Source organism: Oncorhynchus kisutch, linkage group LG30, assembly GCF_002021735.2.
Source record: "Oncorhynchus kisutch isolate 150728-3 linkage group LG30, Okis_V2, whole genome shotgun sequence".
NCBI lineage: Eukaryota > Metazoa > Chordata > Actinopteri > Salmoniformes > Salmonidae > Oncorhynchus > Oncorhynchus kisutch.
The window spans coordinates 31,481,363-31,504,350 of record NC_034203.2 but is presented as its reverse complement, the minus strand read 5'-3'; the positions used below and the strand labels follow the sequence as shown (position 1 = coordinate 31,504,350).

The window sequence follows — 22,988 nt, the reverse complement described above, 5'->3', positions numbered from 1 at the left end:
ATAGAAACCCATTTAACCAGTTTTTTTTGGTTTCGGTAGATGGGAATTTAAAAGCTAAATATATTTTTACGTGCACTACGTCATCACGCACATCCTTTTATCCGCAACAAGTCAATTAGAATGTAACATCTCTGGTGGGAAAATGTGCATATTGTTATTATGTGTATTTTAGTATATTCACATGAAAATCTGTCACCAATTGGAAACCTAGCTATTGACTGACAGAGAAACACTGCCCCTCTGTATATAGCCTTGTTATTGTATTGTTACTTTAGTAAGTATTTTCTTAACTCCATTTCTTGAACTGCATTGTTGGTTAATTAAGGGCTTGAAAGTAAGCATTTCATATTTTGAAATTGTACCCTGTGTATCGTACCATTTTAACTCTCAACAGTAAGTTGAGACCACGACTGAGTTAACCCCCCCATATAAAAAAACTAAGTGTAAGGCCTATGACTTGTTAATCTGGCCCTGGATAAGTGATCAGTATGGTTGGTGCCGATAATTTTCGGTTTATCGTCCCAGCTCTACTCCGAACACACATACAAAACCCCTGTTCACAATGAAAACAGTCTTTATTTAGTTTCACATGGAAACCCCTGGACATACATATTTGATGAGTGATATCTCTCGCTCTTACAGACTTACTTTTCATATTTTTGTTATCAATAAAAATCAGTTTTGTGGTGATAGTTATAGCAATAGCTTATATATAAAACAACCTTCAATTCATGCATTTTTATTATTTTGATTTACATTAGAAAGAAACACTCAGGGTGACATTTGACAACATAAAACAAAATCTGTGCTGATGTCTAAACAAGCTGTATCACTTCAAAACACTCACATCATCCACTGTATTTAAAAAAATGCTTGGAATGCAACAGATGTATGAATTTAACCCATGTTAATTGTTGCTGCCCTCTTATGGACATCATACAATGCAAGGCTTTGAAATAAAGCTATTGGGAGTAATACAGCCTCAACACCACAGACATTAAAACCCCTTAGGGATCGTTTCATGAGTTGTGAATTTTTTTAATCAGAATTTCTCTGGGTCTACTCTTCCTTTTTCATAACCACCGCTTAAGCTTAAGGGCGGCAGATAGCCTCGAGGTTGAAGCATTGGGTCAGTAATCGAAAGAATAACAAAAAAATCTGTTGCTGTGCCCTTAAGGCATTTCCATTACACACTTGTGTGTAACAGGACAAATATAAGCACCCCCCCCAAATTACTATTATGCGACAGTTTACTTCATGTGTTAATGTCTCTTTTTGCTACACACGTCTTTACAGTATATCCCTGTCTCACCACAGCGAGGAATAGTTAAACTGAACTCTTAGTAAATACCTCATGTGGGTTTGGGCAGGGTTATAGACAATGAACTCGTTGTAGAGGAGGGAGTAGCCGCCACCTGCTCCCACCCCAGTCTTCATTCCAGGCCCCATTGGGACTGTCACTCCATTCCTGAGAGAACCACAGAACAGGGAAAGAGAGAGAGCGAGGAGACTATAGTGAACAATGGAAAACTCAAGCGAGTCATATACAACATGTAAGACGGAAATCTTGATTCAGGTTCAAGTAAAACTATTAGAAATGTCTGTTTTTTATTACTCATCTGTGTTAGAGTAAACCAAACATTTACAGTGAGTGAAAGGGAGAGAAACTCACAATGTGACAGCGTTCCTGGGGTCTGGGCTTGTCTGTCCAAGGCCCTTGGTGCTGTGTTTCCCTGCAGGTAGTTTGGCAGCCTCATAGTCAGCTGCTAACAGCTCGTTACTGTCACCCAGGGCAACCTGTTACCAAGACAATGAATAAACAGACGACTTGTTACCAAGGGAGTACACACATCATATTGCATCACACAGGGATACATACACACATATATATATATATATATATTTTTACATGCATGTAAATTGTAATGTTTTTTCCGTTATGTGTTGGATCCCAGTAAGACTAGCTGTCGCCATCGGCTAATGGGATCCTAATAAATCAAATGAAAAAAAGCAGGTGTATGGAAACAAACGCTTCATATGGATGAGATCATTTCCAGAAGGGTTATTCTCAAATTGGAAACAACGCATTTGTGTAGAGGAAAAAATAGAACTACAAATCTCACACCTCGCTCAACAGTAGGAGTCCAGTTTTGTTGCGTTGATTGGCAAAGCAGTAGTTGGCACTTTTCGATGACATGTCAGCAAAGTAAATACCTTTCCCAAACTAGGAGAAAGAAACAATCGTCATCACCCTGTTATGCAGCAGGTGAACATGTGCCATTTCATTTCAGTCATATTCTCTCTCACTCACACAATCTCACCATGTATCCAGTGACAGGAGCCTCTGGAGGGGCCACTCTGAGGCCCTGGCTGAGGATTCCAACCCAATTAGACAGACGAGAGCCATGCCACAGCAGCGTCCTGAGGGAGACACACACAATAACAATGCAGAACACACCCCGAAGGAGAACCATTCACCACGGGTACAATCTTTATTTTAAAATCCCTTTTAAAGTGGCATTGGACAGCCTGTGTAAGCAGACAATAAAACATTAGGTACCTGTTGTGTAGTTGTGAGAGGAAGCCATTCTTCTCCCCCTCCCTGTCCACAGAGAAGATGTCCAGAACAGTCATGGTGAAGTCAGAGTGAGTGGGAGCATGGGTTGTTTGAAGATATCTCTCAATCACCTTCAGAGAGAGAACAACAATTGAGCAGTGGAAGGAAGAGACACCCTACCTGATCAATATATGCAGGCTTTTGTTCCAACCCAGCTGTAACAGACCTCTAAACTACACATGAACATACTTTGAGTAAACTCAACCAAAGCACAGGTGCTCACCTGATACTCTTGGCTACAAGAGGACAGTGGCTGTAGCTGGCACTGGAGGGCGTTGTACTGTCTGTCCAAAGGATGCTCATCACCGTAGGCACTGGACTGGACCATCTTCACTGCTATCTGGATGTCACTCAGTGCCTGGAGATAGACAACACACTGTCAAACAGGCTGCAGACGGCGTGATTCCATACCAAACCAACATCCAGCAATTTCAATTTGTAAGAACATGTTATTGAATGGTAGGATCTGCAGGTAATAGAAAATATAGTACTCAAATAAGTCATGCTCACTTCTAATAAAGCAATTTTTTCCTTCAGCTCCTCTTCTGAGCGGATTATTGGGGGAGTTCGCAACCTGGGAAAAATATAATAAAATTGTTATTTACTATGAATGGACACATGCCAGTGGATAGAGCAGCTTGAAATACATAACTATTACTGACCCAAAGTCATGGGGGATGCGTGTGTAGAACTGGTTGCATGCCTCCAGTAGCTCGCGGCTGCTTCCCTTTCTCTTCACACACTCCTCAATCTTCTTCAGTGCTGAGTAACCTGCACGGATCTGCTCTGTTGTAAGCTTGCCTACAGAGGAAAACAACCGCAATGAAAAGTTACAAAAACAATGTCACATTTACTTTGTCAGTTATTTTGACAGTTACACATACTCACCGAGAGGAGCTTTTCGGGTGTCAAACTTCATCTCCAGCACACATTCCTCCATGGCCTTGATGTCACAGATCAGTTCGAGAAGGGACTGGACCTTCACATCCAGCTTGGAGGGCTTTTTCTGGGACAGTGATGCAAGCAGGGGCTGGGGCTCTTCCTGGAAAAGGAGGAACACTGGTTAGGCACAGATTCACCTGCCTAAAGCTGGAGAACAGTGGACCATTAAGGTCAGAGGGGTGGGAGAGAAGATATGGAATGGAGAATTAATGAATGCAGAGCAGGGGGATATGTAGATGATTTCACACTTGTGTGTATAAGGTAATTTTTGAGAAATTGTTAGATATTACTGCACGGTCGGAACTAGAAGCACAAGCATTTCGCTACACTCGCATTAACATCTGCTAACCATGTGTATGTGACCAATAACATTTGATTTGATTGAGAGATAAAACATTGACGATATGAGGAAAGTCTGAGATGATTTATTCCTTGCCTTTCCATTGGTACTGTAGTCCATAAACACCATGTCATACTTTCCAGCCACTTTCTCAAAGTCTATTCGGTGTGCCCACTCGTTCTTGGTCTTATCCAGAAACCTACACCAAAACACAAATTTATACATTATCCTCTTAGCAATATTCACTTAGTTCAAAAATGTAGCTTTTTCCCCCAATCATTCAAACACCCAATATCCCTCAACTCCCATCATATACACACACACACACAACCCCCCAGCACACTCACTTTTTTTTGAAGAGATCTTTGGCTTGAAGAAGATCTCCACCACAGGAAACTAGATTGTTCTGTCCAACCTTACCAACTAAATAGAGATGGCACCATGTGTTAGAACACACTACTTCCCAATATCACAAAACATTTGGGAAAACAAAGACATGAACCCACCTCGTCCCCATCTAAACCACACGCTGTAGGCCTTAACACTGTCATCCTGAAGTAGCTGGATCAGGAAAAATTTGTTGTTGTTGAACTGAAGATTCGTCTGTGAAACAACAAACAAAACATCTCCCTTACAAATCATTTAGCAAATACACTTATGTAGTTATTACTATGTCGTTATGTTTTTACCTGGTTTAACATTACATCATATACGTCATCTCCTTCACTGTAGACATGGGCCTGTGAGGAAAAGAGAGGGTTTAGAATTGGTGAGAAGGGAAGTCTGGAATAACCAACACTAGGCAACAGTGACTAGAGACTGGTTTCAATTATGGACTGTTTAGGCATAGAGAAACTACGTCACTGCCTACATCACTACTCTCTCCGCTTGAATATTTTTATTTATTTATTTCACCTTTATTTAACCAGGTAGGCAAGTTGAGAACAAGTTCTCATTTACAATTGCGACCTGGCCAAGATAAAGCAAAGCAGTTCGACACATACAACGACACAGAGTTACACATGGAGTAAAACAAACATACAGTCAATAATACAGTAGAAACAAGTCTATATACGATGTGAGCAAATGAGGTGAGATAAGGGAGGTAAAGGCAACAAAAAAAAAGGCCATGGTGGCAAAGTAAACACAATATAGCAAGTAAAACACTGGAATGGTAGATTTGCTGTGGAAGAATGTGCAAAGTAGAAATAAAAATAATGGGGTGCAAAGGAGCAAAATAAATAAATAAATAAAATACAATAATTACAGTTGGGAAAGAGGTAGTTGTTTGGGCTAAATTATAGGTGGGCTATGTACAGGTTCAGTAATCTGTGAGCTGCTCTGACAGTTGGTGCTTAAAGCTAGTGAGGGAGATAAGTGTTTCCAGTTTCAGAGATTTTTGTAGTTCGTTCCAGTCATTGGCAGCAGAGAACTGGAAGGAGAGGCAGCCAAAGAAATAATTGGTTTTGGGGGTGACCAGAGAGATATACCTGCTGGAGCGTGTGGTACAGGTGGGTGATGCTATTGTGACCAGCGAGCTGAGATAAGGGGGACTTTACCTAGCAGGGTCTTGTAGATGACATGGAGCCAGTGGGTTTGGCGACGAGTATGAAGCGAGGGCCAGCCAACGAGAGTGTACAGGTCGCAACGGTGGGTAGTATATGGGGCTTTGGTGACAAAACAGAAGGCACTGTGATAGACTGCATCCAATTTATTGAGTAGGGTATTGGAGGCTATTTTGTAAATGACATCGCCGAAGTTGAGGATTGGTAGGATGGTCAGTTTTACAAGGGTATGTTTGGCAGCATGAGTGAAGGATGCTTTGTTGCGAAATAGGAAGCCAATTCTAGATTTAACTTTGGATTGGAGATGTTTGATGCGAGTCTGGAAGGAGAGTTTACAGTCTAACCAGACACCTAGCTATTTGTAGTTGTCCACATATTCTAAGTCAGAGCCGTTCAGAGTAGTGATGTTGGACAGGCGGGCAGGTGCAGGCAGCGATCGGTTGAAGAGCATGCATTTAGTTTTACTTGTATTTAAGAGCAATTGGAGGCCACGGAAGGAGAGTTGTATGGCATTGAAGCTAAAATACAAAATAGAAGCTAGCCAGATGGAGATCAATGGAGATTATTTTTAATAATGAGTGCATTTCGCAAGTGGCTAGTTTGCAACAACTACCTTCACTAAAACACTGCAATGATTTTGCCTGCAAACTTTGGTTTTGAATCACGCCATTCTGACATGTCTGCCTCGCTATTTGTTGGAATAGTCGTCTGTCTGAGGAGGACCCGCCCGGAACATATTTTTTTCCCGTATTGAAAGTTGCAAAGTGTCCCATCATTGAAACCAGACCCTAGTCAATTTTTCTAGATTTTGTGCATACTGCATACATGGTAGATTGTGTCAGAGGTATGTGACTAAAACACTTTCAAACAGAAACACCACATTGAGAACTGTGACCAAAGCTTGTCTTAGAAAAGCTCACAGATGCCGTGGTTTTGTCACCTAGACGAGGGGTGAGCATCATAAGAGAACATTTCAGTTGCCAGTCTAAAAAAATCCCAGTGTACTGTACCTTGCCGGCTTTGGCTTTGCATTCTGAATCAACTGGAGCCTTTCCTTTCATGACCACAGTCTTCACAATCTCTGCAAAACATAAACAGCACCGTTAATACACAACACATCAAAAAGGACATCTGACATTAACCACAATTATTAAGAGAACATGAACACATTACAAAGAGCCATCAGTATACAGTAATTGACACAACCCCTTAAATTACTGTATCACACATGAACAAAAATAGATGTCCATGTCCTAAAACAATGGGTATTTATAGCATTGAAAGCACTTTAGACAACACATTTAAATGATAAAAATGGAAGGAAATGCTAGAACCTTTGCTCTCTGTTTCATCCATGGGCATCACTTTACTTTTCTTCTGGCTCCTTCCCTCACCCCGCTTCTTCTTGGCGATTGGCTGCTCCTCCATTTCCTCCACTTTAATCTGGACTGGACTCGCATCTTGTTTGGTTAAATCCACTGCATCTCCTCCATTTAAACTCTCTACAGGGGGATAGCATGTGTTGGTTTGTTGTAGGTAACACACATACATAGACACATGTAATATCCACATTGACAACTAACCTGGTTTCAGTGTGTGAGAGCGTATTTTCCTCTTGTACTTGGTTACTGTGTTGACCTGGACCATCTTCTTCAAGTCTACTTCATATGCTGCTCCAGAGCCAAACGTCAGTGAGACCGTGGCGTCTCCAGAGCTGAGGGCTGAGTCTAGCTGGGCACATGCTGATGGTGGGTATGGCTCCCACTGACCCTCATCCCCCTTCCACTGCCACACTGAGGAGAGAACAGTCACAGAGATATTAATATAACAACGCAACAGATGCTGTAGACTAGACATACACGTTTTTGCATAGCTATGTTTCAGTCAAACAGAGAGCTATACAGCTTTATAGCCAATCAATGTCACAACAGACTTTGAGTCAAGCAAACTTTTCAACAAGTTTTTAAAAAAGCAGAATAGTTATCAGCTCCTGTCAGTACTTTGTTAGTGGATAATTAACGTTAGGTAAGCAAAATTACACACAACCGAAGCGTAGCTAGCTAACAACAAAGCTAACGTTAGCCTGCCAGCAAGCACTAACCTGTCTTGGTCGGAGATACTCCATTTGCTGATGCTACACCTTGAGATGTGTTCCTGGAGCTTCTTGTGCGTCTCATGTTCTACAATGTTTATGTTACTTGCCAAATAAGAACGTTTTTTGTATCTAAGAACACTAAAGAATTTAGACAGATGCAGACTAGAAAGTGATTAACGCGGGAAATCACCCAACCAGCTAGCGCCTCTGTTGATATATGCTGTGGATTAGCTCCGCAATAAAGGTTCCGCCTTAGCGGTTTCCTAGGCGGAAGTATTTGGTAAACGTACACGTCATCGCTTCGCATGTTGTGTCAGCCAGGTAGCCAATAGCTAGCTATTTAGTATAGTTACTATTCCATGTAGACATTTGGGATTGTTAAAACGAAGATATGGCTTTTCGAGCTTATGGTGCGCGTGTCCTTTATCAAAGGGTGGTTGCTGTGAGGATAATGTACAGAGTATGTCTTGTTTTTGCTCTTCTCGCCCTGTCATTGATCCATTCTCTTAAATGTGGCCTTTTCTTCTATGTTACATCCTTATTTTTTTGTGCCCTTAAAGTCTAATTGAAGACTGACCATCCTTATTCATAGAGGTTGGGAATAATAATATTGAGGATGTTAAATGTCAGTTATGTCTCGAATAATTTCTCTTTACCCACAGGCACTAAGTGCAGAAGTGCATCCCCAATCCCATGCAGACTTCCTAAAAGGTGCTCCCCACAGGAAACACCCAGGGGTGACAAATCTGAAGACACTGCGCCTGCCAGATGAACTCCAGAAAGCAGCACAAGCTATCATTCATGGTAGAGGAGATTTGACATCCATATCTCAATAGTGTTACTTCTTGCCATGGTATTTATTTAGAGTAATAAAATATCACGAGACAGTGTTACCATTTAGTGACAGTGTTAATCTATTACCATTTAGAGACAGTGTTATTCTAGTCTTTTATCCTCCCAACTTGCAGGCACAGAAGTGAGTGGGTTGGTTGACAAAGCACGCAGTCTCACCAACTTCCTGTGGAGCAGGAAAAGAGCACCTGAGGATGTAACACTAAGGGAAAGAGCCATGGCCCTGGAGAAGAATCTGTGGGAGAAGACAAAAGAGAAGGGTGGAGGTGACAGACTTAATACAAATGGATGTTAAAAGAAAGAGAGGGGCAGAGATTGGCGATATGGAATGTTGGGAGTGAGGGAAAGGTGAACTGGATGAACAACTTCCAGGAAAGTGTCTTGCTCAATTGGACACAAGATGGAGAACATGTGGTAATGTGAAATTAACGTCTGTTTTTATTTAAGATGTAGATCTTCAACTGCTGAAGACCCAAATCACAAAGAAAGTGCTCTCCGATCTCAGGAAGATAACATACCACTGGTCCCCTATGAGGTAGCTATGTGTGTTTTCCTCAACTATGTACATCTCTGCATGGTAAGCTTAAAGTAGCATGTAAATTAATATTTCTGTCTCACTCTGCTCTTCTGTCTCTGTCCTAGGTATGATGAAGAGTTGGGTGTGGTGTACATGGTTGCTAAGCTGGCAGGTGGCTACGCTGCAGTGAAAAGAGTTCTAAATGAGGTAAAGTAATCAGTCTTACCACATACTAACATGCTTTATATACAGTCTGATCCCCTCTTGCCAACAGTGGGACCTCTCACTTTTTTTCATCACTCTTTCCAGATAAAGAAAAGAGATCCCTCCTTCTCCCCTCATTCTCTCCTGGACTTTGGTTCAGGATTAGGAACAGCTGTCTGGTGAGGATCAGAACAATAACATAATTTCAGTTGTCTGTCTGTGTAGTGAGACTTCACATTTAAGATTCTCCTTCCTTTTTTCCCAGGGCATCACACTCATTTTGGGGTGATACGTTGAAGGAGATGGTGTGTGTCGACAATTCTGGGGCAATGAACACTATAGCAGATCGCCTTCTCAGAGGTACAGTATGCACCTCCAGTCATTCATGTCAATGTACAGGGAGCGAGACAGAGAATTACATAATCATTATGCTGTTCTTTGTTGAGCAGGCAGCAGCGAAAAAGATGAGCCTGTCATCAAACAAGTATACTTCCGTCAGTTCCTTCCTGTCTCCCCTAAGGTTAGTCTAGTTACCTTCAATGTGTCTAGTTATGTGCAAGACTAACAATGTGATGGCATTAGTGATGATGCGGTGTTATACTTTCAGGTGCAATTTGATCTGGTGGTGGGGGCCTTTTCTCTGTCAGAATTGGCCAGTCAAAAGGAGAGGGAAGATGCCATACTCACTTTGTGGAGAAAGACCAGCTCTTATCTGGTTGGTGAAAATGTTCCCTCAAACCCCATCCATTGTACAATAAGTAATATTACCTTGAATCACCCCAACCTCATTTCTTTGAGCTCTGCTTTTGTTGTAGGTGCTGGTAGAAAATGGGACCAAAGAGGGCCACCAGATACTTATGGATGCCAGAGACATACTACTTAAGGTCTCACTCTCTCAAACATATACTATAATCAATTGCTTTTAATATCTAAATACATGAGTCATTGAAAGTATAATGATGCCTTTATTACTCTAATCCCAGAAACAAGAAAGAGCAGCCCATGACCCTAGAAGACCATCTGTGTTCGCCCCAGTATGTTATTATACATTATTATACATGAACCACCTTATAATACATTGTCTCATTCGCCAGTTTATTTCACCTATGTGTTTTTTTGTCTGCTTTGTTTTGAGTGTCCTCATGAATCACCTTGTCCCAAGCTGTTCCAACTGCCCTTAGTACCCTGCAACTTCTCTCAAGCCTACATCCCACTCCCTTTACCTGGGGTAAGAGATCATTCTGAAGGATCTGACTGTATTTTCTGGTTGTTGGCATACTTGACCATGTGTCAACAATGAATGCAAGATAATCTGGCCTGTCCTATTCTTAGTCCTGTTATTTCTTTCACAGGCTCCAGACCGACTGACCGAGAGGTTCAGCTACCTGGTTCTGTCAAGAACAGACTGGGCAGGTGGAGAGGGGCTGGACTGGGCCAGGCTCACAGCACCAGTGCTGCGCAGGCCGAGACACGTTCACTGTCAGGTCTGCTGCTCTAGTGGAGAGATTAAACGGGTTGTGGTGACAGCCCATCGACATGGCAGGTACGTTGAATCCTCCAACTAGCATCATTACACTTCCACTGTCCAAGTTAAACTGTATACATGACTGATTGTATCTTTTCCACACAGAGACGTATATCGCTGTGCCCGGAGTAGTGATTGGGGAGATCAACTGCCAATCATTCAGCCAGAGGATGACTCAAGTAATTTAGACTGACCAGTCAGTGCCATTGTGTATTAACGAGATAGAAACACCCTCCAAGGTCATTCTTCCTGGTGCTGTGAAATCAACTGTTCCCTTCATAGACTGATCAAAAACAGGTTGACATCATCAGGCTGAGGATAAGTGGCATGACATGAAACACCAACATTTTATTCAAGCGCAACTCTCCTTCTAAAAGGGTATGTGGTGAAGATTGTTAATGTGAACATTGTTCAGTATATAACTGTCAAGGACATGGCAATAAAAGTATGATTTGTTAAATCCTGTGTTTAAGTGAATAAGTGCCAAACACATTCATCATACTTTGGTCAGAACCCCACCCTCCACGGTCCATAAATTACATGTTGTTTCCTGTAATGGGGAATAACATTATTAACTTTTATTTACAATGTAAATAAACTGTGAAGTTCAAGTGCTCAAATCATGTTACTCATTACATTCTGAGGTCACAAACCTCTAGGCTGAGAATCCAATATTGGCTAACGTGTAGAAGATTTTATATATGTACATAATCCTTTCTGACACTGGACACTTTTTTTGAAAGACAGGGTCCATCTCATATTTATTCAGGGGAAAAAGCTCACATCAGTGAAGTTCTCTCACGTTACAAAATCTAATCTCATTCAGTCTCTTGACATCTCCTGTTTCACATCTAGCGCCCAACAATCTCCTTCAGGGCAGAGCTCAGGTCTGGGTACTGGTACTGAAAGCCTGACTCCAGAGTCCTCTTGGGTTCTACTTTCTGACCCTGGGTTAGCACTATGGCTCTCTCTGAACCCATTAGGGCTTCAATGACAAATCCAGGCACAGGGAAGACAGTGGGTCTCCTCAGAACCCGGCCCAGCTCTTTGGTGAACTCGTAATTGGTGTTCAGTGCTGGGGCAACACCGTTAAACACTTGAGGGACAGCAGAGGAGGGGGTGTCGGGAAAGGGCACCAGGGCATGAGCGATGATTCCAGCCAGGTCAGAGACATGGATCCAGGGGAATGGTTGTCTGCCAGACCCCAACGTGCCTCCAAGGCCTAGCCAGAAAGGAGTCATCATCTGCTTCATGGCCCCACCATCACGGCCCAGTACTACCCCTGTTGGAGGAAGGCAGTAGAGCAGGGGTATCAGTGGTGAAATCACGAAAGACTGCCATCTCATTCAATGGACCGTATTCATATTAACATTGTCCAGTTGTATCTAACACACACACACACACTCTGATAATAAATGTATAGTACTCACCTGGTCTGATTACTACTTGTCTGGTATTCTGTGCAATGTTTTCAGGAAGACGCCCCGCCCACTCCCATTCCTTCACCAGTCTTGACAGGAGGTCAAATGGCGTCCACTCACTGTCTTCTGTGTACTGAGCTGTTAGACTGGGTTTATAACATGCTGTGGGGAAGAGACAAAAACAAACCAACAATTGTGGTAAAAATATTGTAATATTGTTTGTGACTATCTAAGGATGCTTTAAGTGCCACTGAAACTTTATGCAAGGAACCTAGGATACTTACCTACACCTGTGACAAGGACCCAAGCATGAGGGGGACTGGGGGACCCAGCAATGGCTTGAGACAGAATTGTGGTTGTGTCAACCCGACTGGAGAACAGATCCTTCCTATAACCCTCATTCCACCTGTACCAACATGGAGGAGGGAGAACCAATGGGGGGGTGGGGTTGAGAGGGACAAACATAAAAATAAGAGAGAGAGGCAAAGAGTGGTATGGAAAGAGTCCAGTCCATGTTGGATATTAACCTGTATTTAAAACGTTTTCATCAAACTGTCCCCTTTTCTTTTTATGTCAGATAGGGCCTCAGATCCTCAAGTTCTACAGTTGCACCAGAGAGCATATTGACTCGCTACATCACCACTTTGTATGGCAAATACACCGCCCTCGACCGCAAAGCACTACAGAGGGTGGTGCAGACGGCCCAGTACATCACTGGGGCCGAGCTCCCTGAAATCCAGGACCTCTTTATCAGGTGGTGTCAGAGGAAAGCACAAAAAATTGCCAAAGACTTCAGGCACCCAAGCCAAAGACTGTTCACTCTGCTACCACCTGGCAAATGGTTCCGGAGCATCGGCTCACGGACCAACAGGCTCAGAGACAGCTTCTACCCCCAAGCCACAAGACAGCTAAATAGCCATAAGACTGCTAATCAGTTAATTAAATGGTTAGAAGGACTCTACGTTGACCCTATCTTGCAATGACTATGCACAGTCACAAGACTATATATATGCACCGACACAACACACTCACACTCATCATATGCAGCTGCTCTGTTCTTTATTCTTACTCTTATTATTATCTATCCTGATACCTAATCACTTTATTCTGCCTTTATTTACATATCTACCTCAAATCCCTCTTACCCCTGCACATTGATCTGCTATTCATACTCTCTGTATACATCTTCATGGTTGTGTATTCTATTCCTCATGTATTTTACTCTGTATAGTTGGGAATGGCTAGTCAGTCTACAACAGTTGCATTTGCCACATGTGACAAATAAAATCTGATGGTCCAGCACCATCCTCAGACAATTGCTTTCATTTTTGGAAAAGGCTTAAAATAAGGGCTCCATTGCTCACCATCGCAGTGGGTTCATAAGATTCTCCCCAGACAGATTGACAGCAGCCTCACATGGTGGGAGGCCACCAGACTCCAATTCACCCTGCAAACAGGGCATGAGATAGCTTTTTAATTATTGGTTATTAGATGACACCATGTGTTATGTTTGGGTGTCAACCTGAAAGATTCCAATAGATAATAACTTCAATAATAAATGCCATTTAGCAGATGCTTTTATCCAAAGTGACTTATAGTCATTTGTGCATACAAAGATCACTTATGGTTGCTAATATGAAGAATGGTTACTCTGTAGGAGTGAGGAATACTTGTATTATAATACTAAAGGAAAATTAATTACAATTATTTCAGTGCGTGCTCTGCCCATGACAGTGCTATAAAATTAGGTCATAATCATACCCATGTGATCTTTCCCAGACCTGGCTGTCGAGATATTATTGTGACTTCATGACCTTTGTTCTTGAGTAAACAAGTCAGCTCTCTTCCCACAAACCCAGATCCTCCTCCTGATGAAAATAAAAGGCAGAGAGAATATTACAAGCCAGGATAAGTACAAGATTGATTATATCAGTGGTTCTCAAACGTCTCCTTGGGGACCCCTAGATGTTTCACAATTTTGTTGTAGCCCTGAAGTAGCTCACCTAATTCACCTAGTCAAGGGCTTGATAATTAGTTGACAAGTTCAATCAGGTATGCTAACTCTGGAATAGATCAAATACATGGAACAGGTTTGACAACCACAAGATTAGATTAGGGAAGCTGCTGTTACTAATTGGTATTTTATTTTTCACAGTCCAAAACATAGACGATGCTAGAAATTTGGATGAGAACATAAATAAAACTCTGAACCTGTATTAACAACCAGCAATTACTCTAGGCATAAGAATCTTAGCTCATCAAACAATACAGATAAGTGTTCAAAGAAACGTCATATTGACGCGCATGCGCACTTTGCTCAATTACAAAACAAGGTAGCTGGCTATATTTACAAGGGTTTTCAAATGTGAACGAAATGTCCTTAGCAAAACTGACGCGGTTCCTCTACAGTTACCGCACACATGACATGAAACTGGAACCACAGAATGCATGTTTGATAACGATTTCTATAACTAGCTAATAGTATACGTTCAATGTAACAAACACTCAGTTACAAGTAGCGTTACGCTATTGAAGATCAGTGGTAACGTTAGGCCATCATTGTAACTGACTTGCCTAGTTAAATACAAATGTCTGATTTATACATACCTATTAACACTCTCATAACACACAATTTTCAGTTCCAGGGATGGAATTCTGCTTTCCTATGTTGATTTTGCACAGTACACTAACTCAAATTGGCACGGCGCTGCAGGTAGCCTAGTGGTTAGAACGTTGATCTAGTAACCGGAAGATCGAATTCCCGAGCTGACAAGGTTCAAATCTGTTGTTCTGCCCCTGAACAAGGCAGTTAACCCCTGAGTTAACCCCTGTTCCTATACCGCCATTGAAAATAAGAATTTGTTATTTAACTGACTTGCCTAGTTAAATGAAGTTAAAATATATTTTTTAAAGTGTACGCAGAAGAATTTGTCCAACGGTGTCCAGTAGATATGTCACATGCCAAACTGAACAGAGGCTTCCTCCATTTTTGTGAGGTAAGGAAAATAACTTGTTGTCCTTTCAATCCAATTATACAATCACTATCTTGTATTACGCTTACAAGCGGAGATTTTTTTTTAAACGCAATGTGTTTCCAGCAACACTTTCAACTAAATGGCAATAATGTTAGACATATGCATGTTTCGAAAATATGGATATACCAGATCAGTTATCAGCCAGTTATTGGTTTGTCAGTCAATTGGCCTTTATAAATCTTTAAATCAATATCAGATTAATGGAACAAATGTTTGTCATGTTAACATTTTGTTTGTATTATAACAACATAATAGTTTGATCCCAAATGTTTGATTTGGACTGAACTAGGTGCCGGTACTCTTTTTCTTAAAACTTTTGAGCTAATGCTCTTAAAGAGGCACATGAGCTCAAGCATCCGGTGAGTTCCTGCCCAAGTCAAGCACTGCACACGGGTCAATTATTTCCTCTGAGAAAGTGTGATTTGTTGTATTCTCAGATATCCAGATCGAAGGGGTAAATTATAGCGAACCATGACAATTTCTATATTATACATCTTCTCAAACTCGGGAATGATCTTTCGCGGTTTAAAGTGTTCAGCGTTGATTCGTTCCACGCGGAACTGAAACAAAGACATGTCTTAGGGGGAGATACCACACCCGGAAGCAACATGCGTGTTTCCCACAACAACACGTGGTTTGTAAAACATATAAATCCGCCCCCAGTCCCCTCAATCAGTCTTTCTCACCTACTGCGGTTGGAGGAGAAGTGCACATCAGCACATGTGGATGATTTCGCCATAAACTACCAATTGATTAATTTTGACAGTAAGTTAGTTTGTTTTTATAACTATTTTTTTATTAGGTAATATTTGACTCAAGTTTTGGGTTATTTGCTTGCAATTGGCTGGTAAGTCATTTTGGTGGCATACTTGCTAGGCTAGCTTTAGGCCAGCCTAATATCTTGATACATTTTAGTTTTATCCGATTTTTAAAAATGTAAATTGGTTCAATAAACCGACCATTCAAAGGCCTTGGCTACGGTAAACATCAAGTATTTTCTTAACGTTTTACCTGCCTGAAGAATTGGACCTAACTATTAATGTATTTTTTAACCACGAATTCGAATGCCGTAGGCCCTTATATAGACAGTAAGCAGATGTTGGGCATGTACTGTACAGCCGCTAGCCAGATGTGTTTAGTCTGAGGCACTATCGAACTGGTTCCATGATGAACCATGGCAGTATCTCTAAACGTAATTTTTTTTTTTTGGGGGGGGGGTATTGGTTCCGAGGAGTAGCCATTTTGCTTGCTACCTGGGTCATTATTACATCGCTAACGTTATTTACCTGTGACCACTTGCAAATGTTGTATCGTCAAACCCAAAATGATGATTTGCATGTGAGTCCGTGTTTCAGCTGAACCTCGTGATTATAATTTCACTGCACTGACTGGGTTGACGATGTCAACATTTAACACTTCTGACAATGACTATAGGTAACTGACTTTTGTTTGTATGTCACTTTAGAGAATCTAAGCTCAATCCTAGCTGTGCTGGAAAATCGGGTAACTATAAGCTTTTCTGCTCCTGAATCCAGCCTTTCAGTAACCTTACTTACTATGATGAGTTTATTGCATGATCCGTGTTTCACCTGAATCCTAGTGATTATACACATGCGCTGAGTAAATTAAGGAGTTGTTGTAGAATCTCTTCATTCTGTGTTGTACTAATGGTTTCCCATCTGTCCATCTCTAGGTAATGTGAACTGCCATTGTAGGACTGATCACTGCTTCCATTCAACCCCTGGATCGTCAGATCTGTAATCTAGTTTGAGGTCAAATTTATGTACATCTAATGACTACGTATATACTCTACAGTTGCTAACCAGATGCGTTTTGTCTGCGGCACTATCGAACTGGTTCAAGATTGTACAAAATGTTACTTTTGGTTCAAAGTGTTCAATAAATGCAGTGAATGTTAACTGTTTATCATTTATGTAATGTCATTGGCAGTTGTAACTGTTAATACATCCTTTACTTCAGCTGTTGCCTGCAAAGACATAAAGGCTAGGTATATGTTCTCTTTTCCGGGGGAAAGGCATACCTAGTAAGTTCTGCAACAATGCGTTCAACTAAAATGTGTAATTTGCCTTTAACCGAATCCCCCTGAATCAGGTGTAATGGTCTAGGCTACAGGTGGAATAATGCCTTTTTAAACTAACTCAACTGTATGCCTACTTTCATCTAGCAGACACGGACAAGTGGAACTACGTGGGCCTAGGAATTTGTATTTAACTAGGCACGTCAGTTAACCATTAAATTTACAATGACTGCTTAACCCGGACGACGCTGGGCCAATTGGGACTCTCGATCACGGTTTGTGATAAAGTAGTGTTGACTCGAGCGATGCAGTGCCTTAGACTGCCTGGCCACTCAGGAGCAAATGTGACTGCATTATAAGTATGCTTGCTTTATATTCTCTAAAGGCATGTAACGTGATCTTAGTGGTGAGTAATTGGCTGATGATTAGAGTTGTGTGTTGGCCTTACGCTTCGAACACACCAACCGAAACATTGCATTTAGGTATACCAGAATATAATTCACAATGAGACGCGTTTGATTTGTAGTGCGTTCGGTGTGGCGCATTCGTTCGATAATCCAATATACGCGTCAAACTGCGTTGACGGTTTGACATAAATGGTAAGTGAATTTGGACTTTTCCCACACCAGTTGCTGCGTACTACGTACCATTTGCGCGACGTAGCTGTGATCAAGAAGTTAAATGTTTAAACAATTTAAATTCATTCGAGTGCATTTTAAATCAAACGCGCCATAACGTTAGTCACCAATAAAATCATCACTACAGCGTCTCACCATTACTGGATTGGCTGACTAGCTGTCGGTTTCTAGCCACCACATGAGGGCAAGGCTGGCGTGGCTAGGCGAGTGCTGCTTGTAATAGAGAATGTTCTAACGGCCCCCAATTTCCATGAGGATTCAAATAGCCCCCACGAGGGGGGAGGAGTTTAGGGGGTGCCGCTTCCAATTCGGCGTGACCTCTGCATTGCTAGCACACGTGACCGACCTGAAGCGTTTTACCAAACCCATGAGGTTCCTTATTGCTTTTATAATCCAGTTACACATTTTAGCGTCATACCCGTGGTATTTTGTAATTGCGGCACCCTGTCCTATGGTCGATAAATCATTGGATTTGATTCTATGCAATTTCAATCAGGACTGCAACCCTAGTATAATTTATACCTTTTAATAAACCATTAACTTCCCATCTATGGTTATTTTGCTCACTGTCACCCTGTTTAAGTTTCTGCAAATGGAACTGGAGCCATGTGGGCCAAATAATTGTTAGTGTTCTAATTTTAATCCACTGGTGGCACTAGCCCGATTGGCCGCCAGATGGCACTTATTTTTAATGGCGTAAACGTTTAAAAGGAATAATGGTTAATATAGGAAACTACAGATTCAAAATTGGCCGACACGTTTACATGTGACTTTCCCATAGTAACCATGCCATTCCAAGCTCAAACGGGAAAATTAACAAATACAAAACACAGCAGAATATCTAAACTGCCGGTGGCACGATTCTTTTGATCCTAAAATTAAGGGGGGGATCGCTAAATTGTATGAGCGGACCCTCAGCTGAGGGTTAAGGTATTATAGATGTACCTTTATAATGGTTGGCTCTTGAAATTATCCTGTTGTAATTTCAAACTAATAGCCTATCTCTTTTATAATAAGATAAATGCTAAATCAATAGCCTAATTACGGCACAATTTATCGCTACTATGGCGTCACCAGACCCCCCCCCCCCCCCCCCCTATAGCCATATAAAAGTCATTCAGTCTTATCTCTCAATCACAATGCCCAGAAGACGCAGAGCATCCACTAGCGGCCTTGTCCTCAGTCACCTCCGCTGCTCTAGTGCTCTACCTGACCTAACCGCCCCCTCCCTGTTCTCTCTGACCCGAGCCCTGGTAGAGCAGCGATGTTAAAGTCTGCTTACCAAGATTACATTGCATGTTCCTGAGTGACCTAGTTACAGTTTTGACTTAAATCCGATTAAAAATCTATTGCAAGACTTGAACATGGCTGTCCAGTGATGATCAACAACCAATTTGACAGATCTTGAAGAATTATACAAATTATAATGTGCATATATTGTACAATCCAGGTGTGCAAATCTCTTACTTACCTAGAAAGACTCAACTAAGCCATCGAGTGATTCTCCAGACCCCTCTCTGAAATGTGTTAATTCTACAGCCACTATGTATACTGTGCCTTCAGAAAGTATTCACACCCTTTACTTTTTCCACATTTTGTTGTGTTACAAAGTAAGATTCAAATGTATTTAATTGTTTTTTTGTCAACGATCTATACACAAAATACTTTCATGTGAAAGTGGAAGGCTTTTTTTTTTTCATTTGTGAAAGATTTATAAAAAATTAAACACTTCAACCCCCCGAGTCAATCAATACATGTTAGAATCATCTTTGGCAGCAATTACAGCTGGTTGTCTTTCTGGTTAAGTCTCTAAGACCTTTCTACACCTGCATTGTGAAACATTTGCCTATTATTCTTTGAAAAATTCTTCAAGCTCTTGTCAAATTGGTTGTTATAATTATTGCTAGAAAACCATTTTCAGGTCAAAATTGTAACTTGGCCACTCAGGAGCGTTCACTGTCTTCTTGGTATGTCTTCTTGGTAAGCAACTCCAGTGGAGATTTGGCCTTGTGTTTTAGGTTATTGTACTGCTGAAAGGTGAACTCATCTCCCAATGTCTGGTGGAAAGTAGACTGAACCAGGTTTTCCTCAAGGATTCTGACTGTGCCTCTCCGTTCTGCTTCTTTTTTATCCTGAAAAACTCCCCAGTCCTTAACGAATACAGTGCATTCAGGAAAGTATTCAGACCCATTGACTTTTTCCACATTTTGTTATCTTATTCTAAAATTGATGAAATAAAAAATGTTCCTCATCAATCTACATGCAATACCCCATAATGACACAGTGAAAACAGGTTTATTTATTTTTTTAAATGGGGGTTATCTGGGTGGTCTCTGAGGTACCATAACACATTGAGAAAAAGTGTCAAGCACAATGTAGCAGCCAAGTAGCCTACTATCTATGGAGGTGAAACGGACAGCACTCTGCAAGGTGCTAATTAATTCAAAGCATTTTAGACATCACTACAGTATGCCCACATACTTGAGTATAGCGTGGGGCTTACACAAGTCAGAATTTCTTATAGCCTAATTTTATAGACATCAATGTACAGCAACATTTTTATGCGACACTGCAGAACACCCGCCATATGCACACATACTCAGCTGTGGGGCTCACAAGACCCGTATTTCATATATCATGACAAATTTCGCAATATTGGAATATAACATAAAATAAATCTATGTAGGCTACAGCAGAACCCACATATAAGAATATGTAGACCTCCTGCCTATGTGATAATATGAAGCACATATTCAGATTACAAACTCCCACAATGACTTTACCCATGTCAAGTCCATTTAACTCTCGAGTCAACACCTTGCTAAATAAATACTAGCTAGTAGAGGTGCCGGGGGTGATGCTGAACTGGCGGGATAATTTTTTTACTTTATTTATTTAACTAGGCATGTCAGTTAATTAAGAATAAATTATTATTTACAATGACACCAACCAAAAGTCAGAAGGCCTCCTGTGGGGGACAAGGGGCTGTGATTAACAAAATAAATACAATTAAAAATATAGGACAAAATACACATCATGACAAGAGACAACACAATATAAAGAGAGACCTAAGACAACAACATGGCATGGCAGCAACACACGACAACACAACATGGTAGCAGCACAAAACATGGTGCAAACTTTATTGGGCACAGACAAGAGCACAAAGGGCAAGAAGGTAGAGACAACAATATATCACGCAAAGCAACCACAACTGTCAGTAAGAGTGTCCATGATTGAGTCTTTGAATGAAGAGATTGAGATAAAACTGTCCAGTTTGAGTGTTTGTTGCAGCTCGTTCCAGTCGCTAGCTGCAGCTAACTGAAGAGAGACGAGCGACCCAGGGATGTGTGTGCTTTGGGGACCTTTAACAGAATGTGACTGGCAGAATATCTCAGATAGGGGGGAGTGAGGCTTAAGAGGGTTTTATAAATAAGCATCAACCAGTGGGTCTTGCAACAGGTACAGTGGCAAGAAACATTTGGAATTATCTGGACAACCTACACTGTGAATGTTTAAATTATATATTCAATATAGAAAAGATCAAATTTAATGACCATTTTATGCAGAAGTCCAGGTATTTCCAAGGGTTCACATACTTTTACTTGACACTATATATTAGCATTGCCATCAGGAACAGTTTGCCCCTCACTCCTCTCACGCACTGACAGTTCTCTGGCTCGTACTGGGTTCGAATTCACCATCTTTCTCTGGATTTTTGGACTTGAAAAATGTCAAACTCGATTGCCTTTTTTTATAAAAATTTTTTTGTGGCTTTCCCATGATTAAAATTCAGTAGGGAGACGACTAGACTAGGCTACGTGACGTGACTACGTAGGGACTAGCTGACCACCACTACCAGGACCTGTGTCAAGATCAGTTACTTACCCCACTGTCCCTCCCAATAACCTCTATGTACAGGATAGGATGATTACATAGAAGGATCACCGCACTTTTACATGATGGTCTGGGGGGGCAGGAGAAATAACGAGGAGAGAACTTTTATTTTTAAAAACTTTTTTTTTTACCCCTTTTTCTCTCCAATTTTGTGGTATCCAATTGTTTAGTAGCTACTATCTTTTCTCATCGCTACAACTCCCGTACGGGCTCGGGAGAGACGAAGGTTGAAAGTAATGCGTCCTCCAATACACAACCCAACCAAGGTGCACTGCTTCTTAACACAGCGCCATCCAACCCGGAAGCCAGCCGCACCAATGTGTCGGAGGAAACACCGTGCACCTGGCAACCTGGTTAGCGTGCACTGCGCCCGGCCCGCCACAGGAGTCGCTGGTGCATGATAAGACAAGGATTTCCCTACCGGCCAAACCCTCCCTAACTCGGACGACGCTAGGCCAATTGTGCGTCGCCCCACGGACCTCTCGGTCTCGGCCGGTTACGACAGAGCCTGGGCCTGGGCATTCTAATAAAACCAATAAGCATTAAATCAAGTTGTCTCCTCGCTGCAGTACAGCGCCCTTAACTACTGCGCCACCCGGGAGACGAGGAGACAACTTGATTTAATGCTTATTGGTTTTATTAGAATGTCTACAGTGCGAACAATGAAATTATGAATAAATCATGCTGCGAGGGGTACCGGATCTGGGCAAATAGGTGCTGGAACAAACAAAGCCAAATCTGAGAGGTGCAGGATCCTGTTCCGACAGGATCCGGCTCAAGTTAAGCACTGCACACCTGTCTAAAGAAGGTCCCACAGTTGCCAGAGCAAAAACCAAGCCATGAAGTTAAAAGAATTGTCCATAGAGCTCAGAGACAGGTTTGTGTCGAGGCACAGATCTGGGGAAGGGTACCAAAACATTTCTGCAGCATTGAAGGTTCCCAAAAACACAGTGGCCCCCAAGGTGACAGTTGGGTTATGGTATGGGCAGTTATAAGCTACAGACAACGAATACAATTGCATTTTATCAATGGCAATTTTAACGCACAGAGATACCGTTTACGAGATTCTGAGGCCCATTGTCGTGCCATTCATCCGCTGCCATCACCTCATGTTTCAGCATGATAATGCACTGCCCTATGTCGAAAGCATCTGTACACAATTCCTGGAAGCTGAAAATGTGCAAGGTCTTTCCATGTTCTGCATACTCCCCAGATATGTCACCTATTGAGCACGTTTGGGATGCTATGGATCGACGTGTACGACAGCATGTTCGAGTGCCTGCCAATATTGAGCAACTTTGC

General features: G+C 41.7%; 3 protein-coding genes and 1 long non-coding RNA gene across 5 annotated transcripts; 2 read left to right on the top strand and 2 right to left on the bottom strand.

The window, feature by feature from the left end:
* Nucleotides 1–556: 556 nt before the first annotated feature.
* parp2 (poly (ADP-ribose) polymerase 2) lies at nucleotides 557–7,866 on the bottom strand. The gene is made up of 17 exons (XM_020467148.2): nucleotides 7,566–7,866; nucleotides 7,048–7,257; nucleotides 6,799–6,966; nucleotides 6,475–6,545; nucleotides 4,589–4,639; nucleotides 4,406–4,502; nucleotides 4,247–4,322; nucleotides 3,996–4,098; nucleotides 3,506–3,659; nucleotides 3,280–3,418; nucleotides 3,128–3,191; nucleotides 2,841–2,975; nucleotides 2,561–2,688; nucleotides 2,322–2,421; nucleotides 2,126–2,224; nucleotides 1,673–1,797; nucleotides 557–1,468 (listed from the first exon to the last, which is right to left on the bottom strand). Exons 1-17 carry the CDS (start codon nucleotides 7,639–7,641, stop codon nucleotides 1,309–1,311), a joined length of 1,956 nt encoding a protein of 651 aa, XP_020322737.1. The 5' UTR covers nucleotides 7,642–7,866; the 3' UTR covers nucleotides 557–1,308.
* On the top strand, nucleotides 7,829–11,170 carry mettl17 (methyltransferase like 17). 2 transcript variants are annotated; one of them, XM_020466521.2, is made up of 14 exons: nucleotides 7,829–8,019; nucleotides 8,222–8,363; nucleotides 8,528–8,677; nucleotides 8,865–8,946; nucleotides 9,054–9,135; nucleotides 9,238–9,311; nucleotides 9,398–9,492; nucleotides 9,582–9,652; nucleotides 9,740–9,847; nucleotides 9,948–10,016; nucleotides 10,116–10,166; nucleotides 10,268–10,360; nucleotides 10,485–10,675; nucleotides 10,763–11,170. In XM_020466521.2, the coding sequence occupies exons 1-14, from the start codon at nucleotides 7,951–7,953 to the stop codon at nucleotides 10,848–10,850; spliced, it is 1,365 nt and encodes a 454-aa protein (XP_020322110.1). In that variant the 5' UTR covers nucleotides 7,829–7,950; the 3' UTR covers nucleotides 10,851–11,170. The 2 variants fall into 2 exon arrangements, with proteins under 2 accessions (XP_020322110.1, XP_020322109.1); XM_020466520.2 differs by having other exon boundaries at nucleotides 7,831–8,019; nucleotides 8,859–8,946.
* On the bottom strand, nucleotides 10,601–15,453 carry sdr39u1 (short chain dehydrogenase/reductase family 39U, member 1). Its single transcript, XM_020466522.2, has 6 exons — nucleotides 14,686–15,453; nucleotides 13,840–13,946; nucleotides 13,443–13,525; nucleotides 12,363–12,484; nucleotides 12,088–12,240; nucleotides 10,601–11,939 (listed from the first exon to the last, which is right to left on the bottom strand). Exons 1-6 carry the CDS (start codon nucleotides 14,699–14,701, stop codon nucleotides 11,509–11,511), a joined length of 912 nt encoding a protein of 303 aa, XP_020322111.1. The 5' UTR covers nucleotides 14,702–15,453; the 3' UTR covers nucleotides 10,601–11,508.
* A 308-nt stretch (nucleotides 15,454–15,761) lies between these two features.
* Nucleotides 15,762–17,037, top strand: LOC109874553 (uncharacterized). Its single transcript, XR_002252710.2, has 3 exons — nucleotides 15,762–15,878; nucleotides 16,579–16,616; nucleotides 16,807–17,037. It is a non-coding gene; the product is annotated as an uncharacterized LOC109874553 (long non-coding RNA).
* Nucleotides 17,038–22,988: the final 5,951 nt, after the last annotated feature.

Excerpts from the sequence above, each read along its gene's own strand:
- parp2 (XM_020467148.2), bottom strand. The coding sequence starts at position 7,641 with ATGAGACGCACAAGAAGCTCCAGGAACACATCTCAAGGTGTAGCATCA. Across the intron at positions 4,099-4,246 it reads AAAGATCTCTTCAAAAAAAA|GTTTCTGGATAAGACCAAGA; the intron begins GTGAGTGTGCTG and ends GTTTTGGTGTAG. Across the intron at positions 2,225-2,321 it reads CTCCTGTCACTGGATACATG|TTTGGGAAAGGTATTTACTT; the intron begins GTGAGATTGTGT and ends TCTTTCTCCTAG.
- sdr39u1 (XM_020466522.2), bottom strand. Across the intron at positions 13,526-13,839 it reads GTCTGGGAAAGATCACATGG|GGTGAATTGGAGTCTGGTGG; the intron begins GTATGATTATGA and ends CCCTGTTTGCAG. Across the intron at positions 12,485-13,442 it reads CTTATGAACCCACTGCGATG|GTGGAATGAGGGTTATAGGA; the intron begins GTGAGCAATGGA and ends ATGTTGGTACAG.
- mettl17 (XM_020466520.2), top strand. The coding sequence starts at position 7,951 with ATGGCTTTTCGAGCTTATGGTGCGCGTGTCCTTTATCAAAGGGTGGTT. Across the intron at positions 8,364-8,527 it reads AGCACAAGCTATCATTCATG|GCACAGAAGTGAGTGGGTTG; the intron begins GTAGAGGAGATT and ends CCCAACTTGCAG. Across the intron at positions 9,848-9,947 it reads GAAAGACCAGCTCTTATCTG|GTGCTGGTAGAAAATGGGAC; the intron begins GTTGGTGAAAAT and ends CTTTTGTTGTAG.